The sequence below is a fragment of the Pseudorca crassidens genome, chromosome 1 (assembly GCF_039906515.1).
Source record: "Pseudorca crassidens isolate mPseCra1 chromosome 1, mPseCra1.hap1, whole genome shotgun sequence".
Lineage (NCBI taxonomy): Eukaryota > Metazoa > Chordata > Mammalia > Artiodactyla > Delphinidae > Pseudorca > Pseudorca crassidens.
Genome location: NC_090296.1, coordinates 67,578,967 through 67,595,287, shown reverse-complemented (window position 1 = coordinate 67,595,287; position 16,321 = coordinate 67,578,967). Strand labels below are relative to the sequence as shown.

At 36.5% G+C, this 16,321-nt stretch overlaps 1 protein-coding gene across 5 annotated transcripts in view; it reads right to left on the bottom strand.

Moving 5' to 3' along the window:
• The window catches only part of HECTD1 (HECT domain E3 ubiquitin protein ligase 1), a 90,113-nt gene that overhangs the window by 42,424 nt on the left and 31,368 nt on the right, over positions 1-16,321 (bottom strand). For all 5 annotated transcript variants that reach the window (XM_067738063.1, XM_067738088.1, XM_067738072.1 and 2 more), the window contains exons 9-12: positions 13,610-13,724; positions 12,851-13,025; positions 3,573-3,711; positions 3,213-3,383 (exon numbers count right to left, since the gene is read on the bottom strand). In XM_067738063.1, coding sequence (XP_067594164.1) covers positions 3,213-3,383; positions 3,573-3,711; positions 12,851-13,025; positions 13,610-13,724 — 600 coding nt within the window. The remainder of the gene's footprint in view (positions 1-3,212; positions 3,384-3,572; positions 3,712-12,850; positions 13,026-13,609; positions 13,725-16,321) is intronic.

The following is a 16,321-nucleotide window of genomic DNA, read 5'->3' as shown; positions in this document are numbered from 1 at the left end:
CACAAACCAAACAGCTAAGCACATCAAAGTCAAATTGCTAAAAACAAGTTATAAAGTCTTAAAAACAGCCAGAGGAAGAAAACTTCTCAGTAGAGACTATGCACATCAGGTGACAATGAAATAGCTCTTCAAGTGCTGGAAAATGATCAGCCAAGAATCCCTGTAGGAACTGAAAATGTCCATTGAAAATGAAGGCCAAGGGGCTTCACGGGTGGCGCGGTGGTGAAGAATCCACCTGCCAGTGCTGGGGACATGGGTTTGAACCTTGGTCCAGGAAGATCCCACGTGCCACAGAGCAACTAAGCCCGTGCACCACAACTACTGAGCCTGTGCTCTAGAGCCTGCGAGCCACAACTAGTGAAGCCTGCGTGCCTAGAGCCCGTGCTCCTCAACAAGAGAAGCCAACACAATGAGAAACCCGCGCATGGCAACAAAGAGTAGCTGCCACTCACTGCAACTAGAGAAAGCCCGCATGCAGCAACGAAGACCCAACACGGCATAAATAAATAAATATATTTATAAAATAGAAAAAAAATGAAGGCCAGAATCAGTCCAATGGTTAGGACTTCATGCTTCCACTGCAGGGGGTAGGGGTTCAATCTATGGTCAGAGAACTAAGATCCCACAAGCCACGCAGTGCAGCCAAAAAACAAACAAAAGAAGAAGGTATTTTCAAAGAATAAAGATAAATCTCAAAGAATTTTCTGGCTTGTCTTCTCATTTCCAGATAATGTATTTTGGGGACTTCCCTGGTGGTCCAGTGGCTAAGGTTCCACTCCGAATGCAGGGGGCTCGGGTTCGATCCCTGATCAGGGAACTAGATTCCACGTGCCGCAACTAAAAGTTCGCATGCTGCAACTAAAAGATCCTGCATGTCTCAACTAAAGACCCTGCATGCTACAATGAAGATCCCATGTGCTGCAACTAAGACCCCGTGCAGCCAAATAAATATATTAAAAAATAATAATGTAGTGTGAAGAACAAAGGTTTAATTTTAATGAAAACAATTTTTTTTTGTTCTTTTATAATCTTTTAATGTCCTATCTAAGAAATCTCTGTCAAGCTCAAGGTCACTAAGATTTTCTTCTTTTTCCTCTAAGAAGCCTTACAGTTTTAGCCCATCCATTTCAGTTCATGGTTTCTTTTTTTGTTAAAAGGGGTAAGATTTCATATTTCTGCATATGTTATCCACTTGTTCAAGCATCATTTTTAAAGAGACCATCCTTTTGTGACTGAATTACCTTAGCACTTTCTTTGAACAATTGACCATATATGTGTGGGTCATTAATCTATTTTTACACCACTACCACACTTTCTTGCTTACTATAGCTTTATAATAAGACTTGAAATCTGCTGGTGTATGTCCTTCAACTTTGTTCATTTTCAAGGATGCTTTGGCTATTGTAGGTTCCTATCATTTTCATATAAATGTTTGCTTGTTAACTTCTACAAAGACTGCTGGATCTGTAACCTATTTCTTGAATGAAAGAATTCCAGGGGGATGAACCCAGATATCACTTCTTGTTTTGTTTTTTGTTAAATCTCCAGTAATTTAGGAAACACACATATACACTAAACCACTCAGGATTCTGCAATTACCATACCCTACCATTCTCTCAAAACTGTTAATACTCAGTCACTAATATGTAGGAAGCATTCACTAAATGGTAGGACTAAATCATTGCTGGCAATTGGTAGAGACAAATAAGGCATATTTTTAAATATGCAATCTAAGGCAAGAATTATCGATAGGTACTGAAACTAGTGGATAAAAGTTTAAAGAGAAACTGCGTATTTGCACAGTCTCAAATTATCTCCCCACAAATTACTTATTAATTACAAAAGGGAAAAAGTATCTTTACAGGGCTTCCCTGGTGGCTCAGTGGTTGAGAGTCCGCCTGCCGATGCAGGGCACACGGGTTCGTGCCCCGGTCCGGGAGGGTCCCACATGCCGTGGAGCGGCTGGGCCCGTGAGCCATGGCCACTGGGCCTGCGCGTCCGGAGCCTGTGCTCCGCAACGGGAGGGGCCACAGCAGTGAGAGGCCCGTGTACCGCAAAAAAAAAAATCGTTACAATAGAGAAACCTGGTAGAAACAAACACAACCAACTGATCCAAGTTAACGTCAACAGCAAGAGCGCAAACAGACATCATGTGCCTCTAAAAAGGCACATTTTACACATGAGAAGGCCATAACATCACCTCCATAGTCTTTCTGCTTAAAAACACACAACCTGAATCTAGTTATGAAGAAACATGGCACAAACACAACGTGAGGGTCATTGTCCAAATTAAGTGGTCTGTCCTCTTCAAAAAAATGCCAAGGCTATGAAAGAAAAAGAAACGCTGAGAAATGGAACAACATGACAACGAAATGTACTGTGCTCCTAGACTGGATTCTGGGGGGGGGGGGGGTGGCGTGGGCCGCAGGAGGGCATTGCTATTAGGGCAATGGCAAATTTGAATACTGTCTCTGGATTAGATAACATTTTCTATAAATATTAAATTTCCTGATTTTAATAACTATACTAGGATTCTATAAGACAATGTCCTGGTTTTTTGGTGAAGATTTTAGGTATAAAAAGGGGCACTGACTTCCCTGGCGATCCAGTGGTTAAGACTCCGTGCTTCCACTGCAGAGGGCACGGGTTCAATCCCTATTTAGGGAAGTTCCACATGCCACGAGGTGCGGCCAAAACAAAACAAAAATAAATAAATAAATTTACAAAAAGGGGCACTATGTATCCAGCTTCTCTCAAATTATATATTTTATTATTATCATCATTATTATTATTATTTTGGCCATACCACGTGGCTTATGGGATCTTAGTTCCCCGACCAGGGATCGAACCCGGGCGCTTGGCAGTGAAAGCTCGGAGTCCCAACCCCTGGACCGCCAGGAAATTCCCTCAAAAAATATATTTTAAATGTGCGTGCACACGTGTGTCTTTGTAAGTAACAAAGCAAATGGAGCAAAATGTCAATAATTAGTGATTTTGGATAGAGGATGTTCTGATATTCTTTATTTGCAACTTTTCTTCAAGTTTTAAATTTTACCAATGATGTATTTTAAAAGAAAAGTGACCAAATTTTAAAAAATTATAATACTACTCCATACTGCCATTATTTTGTCAAAACCCATTGTAACTGGAACTACATTTCCTCAAAAGAAACCCTATTCCTGATAGATACCACTGCAATTAAGACCACTCACTTTTTCTGGTTTTGATTCCTCTTCATTCTCATCATCAGAGGAAGGACCTGCCAAAGTTGACACTTTGCTAATTACACCAAGTCTGGCTAGCTGATCCAAAAAAATATCACCACCTTTATCTACTAAGTCCCTTATGATTTGCAAAGCCAGCAAGTGGCCATCATCGTCGTCCTGGGGGGAAAAAAAAGGAAATTAAGGGAAAATGATAAAAATAAGTTTAGTTGCGTGGAGTAGACAAATGCAATCATTTGTACAGACAAAATGATTTAATAAAATTAAGACACAAGTTAAATTATTTTACCGACTACTATCTAATGGGAATTAAAGCTACAGGAATTTCAACAAAGATAATAAACTAACCTCTTGATCAAGAACTGTTGCAGTGATTTCCACTAGTACTGTAGGCAAATTGTGACCAACATCAGAATCACAAACTTCTTTCAAGAGTGCTTCAGAGCAAAAATGAATCATTTTTCGAATCAGAGCAAGACTTGCTTTCCTTGAAAAGTAAAAAAAAGAATTTTAGTTAGCCATGGTGAGAAGCTAAAATAAAACAAAATGCAACACTAATGAAAACCAAAATATCCAATTTAAGCTTTAAATACTCTGCTAAAATATACACTTAATAAAAGAATACAATTAATAAGAAGCTACTGAATAGCACAGGGAATTCTATTCAATACTCTGTAATGACCTATATGGGAACAGAATAAAAAAAAATGGATATATGTGTATCTACAACTGACTCACTTTGCTGTACAGCAGAAACTAACACAACATTGTAAATCAACTATACTCCAATAAAAAAATTTTTTTTTAAAGAATACAAAAAACTAAGACAATACTAGCACTAGGTTTATGTTCATTTTTTGAGGGAATTTCATTTTTCTACTATTAATATATTGAGCTCATTAAAAACAATTATTTTTGTAATTTTCTTACATGTGCTATTTTATATTAACCAGCATGACTGTTAACATGCCATGATAATTTTAGAAAATCAAAAGTAACACAATTACTAATAAATGGCATCTATAACCCCAAATATAAAACTCTTAACTTAAAACACCTGATGGTTTATATGGAACTCATATTTCAAATTAAGGATTTTTGTCCTTTGTCAAATTAAAACATGTTCATTATAATATTCTCATATAAATGAGATCCTAGTAATCCCATGCCCTTAAATATTCCCATTGTTAACAACTTGGCATGACTCCTTTCCCTTTTATTATCCACTGCTTTACTTAGAACACAGAAGATACTCAATGTCACACAAATTAACCTCAATTTTATAAGCGATTTGTTCTTTTAAAATAAAATACACAAATATCCAAACACATTTAAATTATAATACACTGGTCTATTACATAAAAGTCAATAATGCTTTTAACACATGTTTTCTGAGCATCTAACAACAGTCTGTGTGCCAAGCTGTACATATCATTGCCCTTGAGGTGAGTTCTCCACAGGAAGGATGGAGAGGCAAAAATCACTATCGAAATCCAAGAGAGGTATCTGACAGCTGTATTCCTACAGAATGTGGTCTTGATGTATTTCATAACTCTCTCTAGGTGAATTTCATGTATTCTTTAATTTTAAAACATGTTTTATTACAAATTCAAGTACATTAGAGAAAATAGTAGGCAGATGGAGGGCAAACTGCCCTAACAGGATTAGTTCCTTCCAGTGTTTGTTAACGGCAATTTATATTTGGTTGCAAAATCAGTATTTATGTATAATAATAATTTTATATCATGATTTACTTGAATTAAAATAGCATAAGAATGTTTCTATGTTGTCTACCTACCTATCTGGCTATGTGTCACTACCATGCTGAGTCATAATAAGCCAGGAACACCTGTATATATTTTAAAAACTTTACACCTCATTTAATCCATCCACCAAACCCACTATTAAGTAGGTTTTATTAGCTCAGTTTTACAGATGAAAAAACATGAGACAAAAAAAGGTAATTCTACTAAGGTCACAGGGCTAATAAATTAAAGCCTCAACTCAAACTCATCTCTTAACCAGTACACTATGCATAATATTCATAACATAAAATTTTCCTGCTTGTCACTATTATATAAATCATAAGCATTCAGCTTACTGGCTTTTCTATTATAAATAGCATTATTTTTGGTGAACAGTTTTATTTCTTCAGTAGAGGGATTCTTGGATCCAAGAGTCTAAATATTTTCGTACGTACTGAATGTGCATCAATACTGAATCTATACTCAGCAAACTGATTTTTTAAAAAATCTGTTAAGTGACAACATGGATGGACCTCAAGGGCATTATGCTAAGTGGATAAGCCAGAGAAAGACAAATACTGCCTTATATCACTTAAATGAGAATCTAAAAAAAAAAGAAAGTCAAACTTATAGAAACAGTAGAAAAGTGGCTGCCAGTGGCTGGGGATGGGGGAATTAAGGAGAGGTTGGTAAAAGGGTACAAACTTTCAGCTATAAAATGAGTAAGGTTTGAGCATTTAATATAAAAAATGGTGACTATAGTTGATAAAACTGTATTGTATAATTAAAATTTGCTAAGACTAAATGTTCTCTCTCAAACACACATGTATACACATACACAAAGATAAATACGTGAAGTGATGGATATGCTGATTAACTAAATGAGGGGAATCCTTTCATAATGTATAAACATATCAAATCACTAAGATGTACATTTTAAAAATCTTACAATTTTATATGTCAATTATGCCTCAATAAAGCTAGGGGACAAAAGGACTGTTAATAGCTTAAATTATCAGTAGATATGGATGTACTAATCCATTACGATTTTGTTATTTTTGTAAAAAAAAAAAAAAGGTTCTTAAATGTCTAATGGGTGAAAAGGACATGAAATTTTACTTTTAAATGTTTTGTTTTTTACTAGTAAGGGGATACATTTTTCCCTGTTGTCTTCTTTTTCATCTTGAGCACTGTACCATAATGTCATTGGCTAATTTATTTAAATTGGCATTTATACTTTGACCAAAAACTTGTATGTGTTCTCTGCATAATAAAGGTAGTATGCCTTGGTCATACTTGCTAACAAATACCAATTTGTTGGAAGATTTATCTGGATTACAAGTTTATATTTCTGTCACTTTCATGGTTACGGCTAATACTGTAGCTGATATGCAGTTTTGTTTTTTTACATAGAATAAATTTTAAATGACAGATAGGACTAACACAAACAAGTTTTAAAAGTCATTCTTCCTACCAAGTTCTGATAAACATTTGAGAATATTTTCTTTTTGTTTTCCTAAGGTTTTATTTTTTCATTTATTTTAAATAAATCTAGAATTTATTTAAATACACAATGTAAAGGACTAAGCTGATTTTTAATCAAACCACAAAGCAAATATTCTAATACCATTTAATATATTATGTTAATATATTATAAAATATTAATACATTATATAATTTACCACTATAATACATCCAATTTCTTTTCTTTTTTTTCTTTTTTTTTTTGCGGTACGCAGGCCTCTCACCACTGCGGCCCCTCCCGTTGCGGAGCACAGGCTCCGGACGCGCAGGCCCAGCGGCCATGGCCCACAGGACCAGTCGCTCCGTGGCATGTGGGATCCTCCCGGACCGGGACACGAACCCGCGTCCCCTGCATCGGCAGGCGGACTCCCAACCACTGCGCCACCAGGCAAGCCCTACATTCAATTTCTAAACACAATTGATTGTTTAGAGGGCTAGTCTACTCCAATGATTTATAAACTCTTGGGCTAGTTATCATAAAGATTTAATTACTGAAAGTTTACACTAGCTACTATTCAGATTTTTCTTTAATAATCTCACCTATTTATTCTTCCAGAAGAACTTTAAGATCTGTCAAGTTCTAAAGCAAATTCTATAGTTATTTTCTTTCAAACTGCATTCTATAAATTAACTTTGGAAGAATTTATATCTTTAGATTATTTAATATTCTCATCCTAGAACAATTTCCCCCTTTATCCAACCATGTCTACTTTCCTCTCAATCAAATTGTGATTTAAAAAATAAATAAACAAATGGATCCTCAAGGATTTCTGCTGCTGAAAAGTTTACTCAATCTTTGTCCCATTATTAACACTAACTCCAAAGATGTATATTTACCACACCTCTTCAAAATTCTAAGTAGCCTTTCTTCAAAAGCAAAATGTGAAGTCCTCAGTCTAGTATTACAGATACATATATCAAATCATTACGTTATACACTTTAATACAATGTTACACGTCAATTATATCTCAATAAAACTGGGAAGAAATATCTCACAGACAAAATAATCAGGTTTTTACAAAATGCTCCACCAGTGAAACTGCTATCCTGTTCTGAAGGCTTCATTGATCTGTTGTCTGCCTTTTATTTCCTGAACAGACAATGCACACAGGCCAATAATGATAGATAATAGCTAAAGTTGATATATTCCTTATATACAGATCCTCCTTTAACTGCCTGATTAGAGTATACACGCTTACTCTTCTGATCAAATTTTAAACTGAAATGGTAAAAAATTGGGTTGTAACCTATTCCAGATTGTTTTTAATAATGACAAGTATATATTTTTTTAATGAATCATCTTGGGAGATGGGGGAATGAATGAAATATGTGAGGGAGACTAAGAGGTACAAAACTTCCAGTTACAAAATAAATGAGTCACAGGGGTGAAATGTACAGAATGGGGAATATAGTCAATAATAGTGTAAACATTTTGTATGGTGACAAATGGTAACTAGAATTATCATGGTTATCATTTTGTGATGTACAGAAATACTGAATTACTATGTTGTGCACCTTGAACTAACATAGTGCTGTAAGTGAATTATACTTTGAAAAAAAAAAGGAAGAATGGAGGGAGGGAGGGAGGGAAGGAAGGAAAGGAGGAAGGAAGGGAGAAAGGAAGGGAGGGAAGAAAGAAAAGAAAAAAATGAATGATTCAGAAGTGGAAATGGATGAACTACAAGAAAGAATCTTACCAAACAAAAAAAATATTACCTGATAAAAATCAAATTAAGAAGAATCATACAATATGATACGATTTATATAAATCTTTAACTTGTAAAATACTATGCATCATTTACAGATAAATTTATATATTTGCTATATATTCTTGTAATATATTACAAAAATAAAGGAAGCAAGGGAAAATATTAACATATTAATAACATAAAATATTAACCCCCCAAAACCCAATTGTCAAGAAAAAAATTTATGAGAAAATTGGGAACAATGAATGCTGATTTGATGTTTGATAATATTTAAGAACTATTATAATTATTTTAGGTGTAATAACGGTATTGCAATTATGTTAAAAAACAAAAAAGAATCCCTTTTTTTTTAAAGAATCCCTTTTTAATGATGAAAATTTATTTTTTTATTGAAATACAGTTTATTTACATGTAGTATTCTAGTAGTTTCAGGTATACAACATAGTGATTCAATATTTTTATAGATTATACTTCATTTAAAGTTACTATAAAATATTGGCTAGGGCTTCCCTGGTGGCACAGTGGTTGAGAGTCTGCCTGCCGATGCAGGGGACATGGGTTCATGCCCCGGTCCGGGAGGATCCCACATGCCGCGGAGCGGCTGGGCCCGTGAGCCATGGCCTCTGAGCCTGCACGTCCGGAGCCTGTGCTCCGCAACAGGAGAGGCCACAACAGTGAGAGGCCTGCGTAACGCAAAAAAACACAAACAAAAACAAAAACAACAAAAATATTGGCTATATTGCCTGTGCTAAACAAAAGAACACTTATTTTTTATGGATGCATATAGAAAAATTATGGATAAAACTATTTGTCTTGGATTTCCTCAAAATAGTACAGTTGGGGAGGTATAAATGAAATAAGACTGGGATATTTGTTAAAACTTATTGAAGCTATGTGATAGGGTTCATTATATGATTATCTCGACGTTTTAATACATTTTAACTTATCTATGATAAAAGTTTTTTAATAAACTATCTTTTTACAAATACCTCTAAAATATTAGGCACTATGCTAAATACCACACATACTTAATTTTAATTTTCACACCTAAGGAGAATTAAGTATAATTATCCCATCCTAGAGATGAATTAAGATCAAGAGGTTAACTATCTTGTCCATGGCTATCTGTCTACAAAGTGGCAACACTGACTTTTGGACTGACTTTGAGCTGACTCCAGAGTCTGAGCTCTGAACTAAGATATAAGATATATGCTATCTTATTCACCACAATTAAATTTGTCAGCTATTATCTGGAAAAATTTAGCATCAAATATGTTATAACTAAAATTGTGTTTAGACGATCTTCAAATATTTAACAGAATGATAAAAAAAAAAACTATCCATTAAGGGAACTCTGTTATATGGTGACATACTTTATAATTTCCTGATGGCCTTATAATGAAGCAATTCTAACTCCAAATATAACTTAAGGTTTTTTAATTCGCATGACACCTAGTCCTCTAAAATTTTCAGGCCGAATTATCTGTTCAAAATTGAACTTGCTCATTTCTAAAAATGAATCAAATCTTTTGTTAAACAAACAAACAGAAAGTGGCCCCACTAACACCTACCCTTCTGTAGCTATTTGGGGAAGAATAAAAACCAAGTTCCTAGGTGTTCACAGTGAATTGAGTGGCACTTTCATCCTATTTAAAGTAAACTACTTTCACTTTAATGTCAACTCATAATACTGGTATTTAAGGCACTTGAATCCTACAAAACTCCATGTTCTAAAGACCTCCTGAACTTAAAATCAAATTCTCAAATCACTCAGCCAAAATTTTGGCAGTCATTCTTTACCCCTTCCTTTCCTTCATCCCTCCAATCTAATTGGTGGTCATCAACCCTTATACAGGGTTGGCCAAAAAGTACGTTCCGGTTTTTCCATAGCATCTTGTGGAAAAACCCAAACGAACTTTTTGGCCAACCCAATACAACCCATCTCCCAACCTCTTCAATCTGTTCCCACCAATCCAGTCTTCCAGCAACTGTCTAAAGTTCACATCGATAATTAACCCGTAGTAGTCTGTTTTCATTCTTGCCCTCCTCCAGTACTTTGCTCCACCAGACTGCCAAAGTGATCTTTATAAATCACAAATCTGACTGTGACAAATTTCCTCACAAGTCTTTAATGATCCTTCTTGAACTGCGGGGTAAAGTCCATACTCACTATCTAGACCAGAAAGGCCTTCACAGGTCATAAAAAGCTCTTGTCTACCTTTTTGACAGTATTCCCTGAGCTATACAAACATATCCCATATCCCACTGATACCAAAATACTTGCAGCTGCAAACAAAACGCACTCATTCAATCATTCAGTGTATCTACTGAAGATCTACTAAATATCAAGCCCTATCTATACCTCCTTGTCTTTGTAGGTATAAGGCAGGACATAAGGCCATCTCTCATGGAGCTTTAGAGGGGAGATAGACAATAAAACAAACAAAAACTCAAAGAAGAGCAAGATTTCAGACAGTGTAAACTCTGTGAAGACATTAAAATATCATGATTGATATGAAAAGTATCCTAGGGGTAAATTTAAATTAGGTGGATAAATGTCAATGGACATAAGCATTTGAACTGAGACCTGAATGATATGAAGTAACCAACCATTCAAAAGTCCTGGGAATAGAAAGCTTCCAACAAAGTGAAGTGCAAAAACTCCATGGTAAAAATGTACATAAAATGTTCCAAAAACAGAAAGAAGGCTAGCATACTGTAAGTGCAATGGGCTAGGTGTTATATAGTACTAAATGAGGTCAGAGACCTGGGTGGGACTTATACAAGACCTTCCAAGCCTGAGTGTTAAGCAGTTAGGTTTGGGGTTTCCCTGGTGGCGTAGTGGTTGAGAGTCCGCCTGCCGATGCAGGGGACGTGGGTTCGTGCCCCGATCCGGGAGGATCCCACATGCCGTGGAGCGGCTGGGCCCGTGAGCCATGGCCGCTGAGCCTGCGCGTCCGGAGCCTGTGCTCCGCAACGGGAGAGGCCACAACAGTGAGAGGCCACAACAGTGAGAGGCCCGCGTACCACAAAAAAAAAAAAAAAAAAAAAGTTAGGTTTTAGTTAAGGCCAATTAGAAACTACTGGAGGGTTTAAGTCAGAAGATGATGTGATATAATTATGATTTAAAAACTAATTCAGGGGACTTCCCTAGTGGCAAGGTGCTTAAGAATCTGCCTGCTGATGCAGGGGACACAGGCTCAAGCCCTGGTCCGGGAAGATCCCACATGCCGCGGAGCAATTAAGCCCATGCCACAACTACTGAGCCTGCGCTCTAGAGCCCACGAGCCACAACTACTGAGCCTGCATGCCACAACTACTGAAGCCCCCGCACCTAGAGCCCGTGCTCCGCAACAAAGGAAGCCACCACAATGAGAAGCCCACGCACCACAACGAACAGTAGCCCCCACTTGCCGCAACTAGAGAAAGCCTGCGTGCAGCAACAAAGACCCAGTGCAGCCAAAGTAAATTATTTAAAAAAAAAAAAAAGGGACTTCCCTCATGGCACAGTGGTTAAGAATCCACCTGCCAATGCAGGGGACGCAGGTTTGATCCCTGGTCCGGGAAGATCCCACATGCCGTGAAGCAACTAAGCCCATGTGCCACAACTACTGAGTCTGCGTTGTACAGCCTGAGAGCCACAAGTACTGAGCTCGCATGCCACAACTGCCGAGGCCCACACGCCTAGACCCCGTGCTCCGCAAAAAGAGAAGCCACCATAATGAGAAGCCCTCGCACTGCAACAAAGAGTAGCCCCCACTCGCCGTAACTAGAGAAAGCCTGCATGCAGCAACAAAGACCCAACGCAGCCAAAAATAAATAAATAAATTTATTTTAAAAAAAAAGAAAAACTAATTCAGCATAACATGTAGGAACAGATTGTAGAGGGACAAGATAGAAGACGAGGAGGAAGATCACTTTAGAGGCAACTATAGTAGCCAAACTACAGACTATTGCACCTTGAACCAGAGTATTAGCAATAGATGGATAGAAATGGCAGACTTTGGACACACTATAGAGGGAGAGCCACCAGGACCTGCACCAGGATGAATTGACTCATACCTCCATGCCTTTGCACACACTGTTGCACAATGATCCTTCTAAATTCATCTGCCTAGAAAACTTCCAAGTATCCTTTAAACCCCAATTTAAATCTCATTTCTGCATAAAATCTCCAATTTGCCCAGCCAATTAGTTGTTAACCCATCTATATCCCTAGGGAATATATGTCTAATCTGCTACTTGCCACTCTGTATTGTTACTCATTTCTTCCTCACCAGCTTGCAAGGGCACATAAACAGGGCCAAGTCTTAATTCTTTGGGAACTCCTCCAGTGGGCAGTTTACACTGACTCTATCAAAAAGGCCTCCATAAAGCTCAATAAATGTTTGTTGTACTTATAAAAATTTCTCTAGAATTGATATTCAGAGAGCTACAAAAACTGTTAGTCTACTTTTCTTAATTTTCTAAACTTCTCTTAAGTCAGATCATCAGAAGGAAAGATTTACCTCTCCAATCTAATTTTTATTCTTACCATAACTTTTCAATATTAAAATAAACCTCACACATCCTTCTGGAAAAGTGAGATAAATAAAGGTATATAATTAGCATATTTTAACTAGTAAATACAAATAGTATGGATAACTACCTTATAGAAGGCAGCATAGTCTGCTGAAATGTTTGTGCAAATACTGGCAGTAACCTTTTCAAGTATATGGGTGCCATTTCTGGATCTCCTTTCGGCTCATTACATTCTTCTTCATCTTTGTTTGTATCTTTCTTTTTCTTATCATCTCCTTTATTAACTGGACACATCCAATCACCTACAGACAAATATTGTTCAATAAAATACTTTGCTGGAAAATTTTTCTTTCAATGAAAAAACATTGAAATGTACTATAAAATCAACTATAATTACCCTAATTAACAACAGTCAAACAAATTAGGATGTTGTATCTATCAAAGGCATTTGTAAAACTACTAAAGAACATTAGTACCTCCAAGAAGCTGAATCACAACTTAAGGAGATAATTTTGGATACTTCACTTGATTCCATAAAATATTTCACAGAGACTCTGCATTCATCTACTCTGTGAAAACTTAAAAATTTGGTCAAACTACTTTGTCTATGCAATAACCAACTATTCTTTATGACATTCACACCCCCTTAAACTTGTGATTTGGCCTTTTTGGAATCATGCAGCCACAGTCTCAAAGAACACAGAATAGTACACTGTTAAATGTTTATCAAATATAAGTTTGTGTGTGTGTGTGTGTATGTAATTATTTGACTTCACAGAAATGATTTCTTTATATAATGTTAACATGTCTACAGAAAGCTACTTCTATGGAAGTGAAGCTGAAAAGTAATAGCAGATGGCTTAAAAGGAAAGATATTACCACTCACCTGGAGACTGAAGAATAGCTACTACTTCACTATGGCCCCTTTCCCGAGCTTTATCTAATGGAGTTTTCCCATCTTCATCTCTCAGATCGGGATTTGCACCATGCCGTAAGAGAGTCTAGAAAAGAAAAGCATTTAATGTGGATATAATAATTAACACCTTATTTCTTCAATATCCAATTCTGCAACCTTTAGATTGCACTGACATACTTCAGACTGCAGACTTACAGAATTAATCAAGCAGGTACCAATTCAAATCTCTGCCTTTGCATACAACACCTTAAAAGTGGTTTATTTATATCTTGAAAAAATTATAGATTAATGTCACTTGGTTATTTATTAACATCTCAAATTAAGTACGTTCACATTTGAACCTGTCAACTGCTCCAGTCAATTTCCTTACTTTAACAGAGGTACTAATATTCAGTTTGTGGTGTGGTAATCATCTTCATCATTTCGTGTATACTGCCAATTACCAAGTTAAATTGATTCTTCTAGAATGAACTACCAAATTTAGGTATTAAATACTAATTTGCACTGTTCACCCTTTTTTTTGGCCACACTGTGTGGCACGTGGGATCTTAGTTCCCCAACCAGGGATCAAACCTGTGCTCCCTGCAATGGAAGCCTGGAATCTTAACCACTGGACTGCCAGGGAAGTTCACCAATTTTTAATGGACACTGGACTCTCTCCCCAGCAGACTGTAAGCTCTTTTGAACAGAGAACACATTTCACATTTCTCCTATCAGCCTCAGAGCTGCAGCTTTTTGAATTTCGTTATAACACAATATATCTGACAAATAAGTGAGTACATACATTCATCAGAAAAGTATGCAGTACTGGCTAAGAATTCCAAACTGCTGGAGTTTGAATCAGAATAACTCAGTATTTCATCAAATCTAGGATGCCACAGATACTTATAATCTGATATAATCTGACAGAGATTATAATTACTACTAAGAAAGAAAAAACAATGCCAATTAATTTTGCAACAATGCTTTCCTATTGCTTGGATTTTTTTTAACTTACTGAAAGAACTTTTATAAACTTAGATTTTTTTTCATGTATTACTTGGACAAACATAAATTTAAAAAATAAATGAAATATAATAAGATATTTCTGTAACTTCACATTCTGAGCACAATTGTTCATAATTTCTTTTTGATCCGAAGTCACCAATATTTGTGTTTCTACACACAATGCTGTCATCTGTGCCATAAAGAGTTTAGTGACACAGCATTACTGAGCGTGCTCTTCTATCAGAAAGGATTTTTCACTCAAGTTACTAAAATCCATTTCACAATTTGTATTGGATTGACAGGTAATAATAACTATGCTGCAATTTCTATCTGGCCAATAGCAATTATAAGACTTTCCTAGTTAAAAGATGTTAAAATGTGTATGGGGGGGGTGGGTAATATCTTAGAATCAATTAAAAAACAGGAGAACCTGTGAAGAATGATAAAACATGTTAAATGCTTAAGACCCTGGCTGGCACAAAATAAGTGCTTGGTGAGCACTATAATATCATTATTAGTAATGGCAGCTATAGCTCATTGCAGGCTGATGTATAATCAAGATGGGTTAAGGTTAGATACAATTCATTTGGCTCCTTCTCCCACTCAGCTACCCAAAACTGCAAAACAGTAAGGGTTTGAAAAAAAAATTGCCTTAATAAAATTTTTTACCACCCTTAGGAACATCATTCTCTAAAAATTAACCAATTCAAACTGACAGAATTCAAGCTTGAAGAGACCACCTAGAAAGCTAAGTTGTTAACAAAAATCTTCTTACAGTGTGTAAAGACAATACTAGCAATACTGTGACAATAGTAGCAGCTACCATTTAAGCATCTACATACAATGTGCCAGCTACTATACTAAGTGCTTTTCATGTATTTTTTCCTAATTATCACAATAAGCATGCTAGCAGGGACTTTCCTGGTAGTCCAATGGTTTAGACTCTGTGCTTCCACTGCAGGGGGCACAGGTTCGTCCCCTGTGGAAACTAAGATACCAAATGCTGCGCAGCACAGTCAACAATAAATAAATAAAATACTAGGAGTGTATATGCATTTTATTAATAAAATTGTAAGTCAAACTTAAGAAACTGGTCCAAGGCCAGACAGCCTTTTTTGTTAATGAGTTGAGACTTGAATCCAGGTGTGACTGACTTCTTAGCAAATATGAAAAATTCCTTCACAATATGAAGATTCTTGAGACCTAGATCATGCATTTGGTTCAACCCTTATCATTTGACCTTTCTGGACCTCAATTTCTCCTAACTGTACAAAAAAAACTCTACAGTAATGATGTATGGAGATTCCTCAAAAAATTAAAAATAGAACTACCAGGGACTTCCCTGGTGGTCCAGTGGTTACTAATCTGCCTTCCAATGCAGGGGACGCGGGTTTGATCCCTGGTTGGGGAACTAAGATCCCACATGCCGCAGGACAACTAAGCCCGTGTACCGCAACTACTGAGCCCACATGCTGCAAGTACACAGCTCATGTGTTATGGAGCCCACACTCCACAACTAGAAAGAATCTGCACCCCGTGGTGAAAGACCCTACATGCCGCAACTAAGACCCGATGCAGCCAAATAAATAAATATTTAAAAAAAAAAAAAAAAAGAACTACCATATGACCCAGCAATTCCACTCCTGGATATTTATCCAAAGAAAATGAAAACACTAATTGGAAAAGATATGTGTA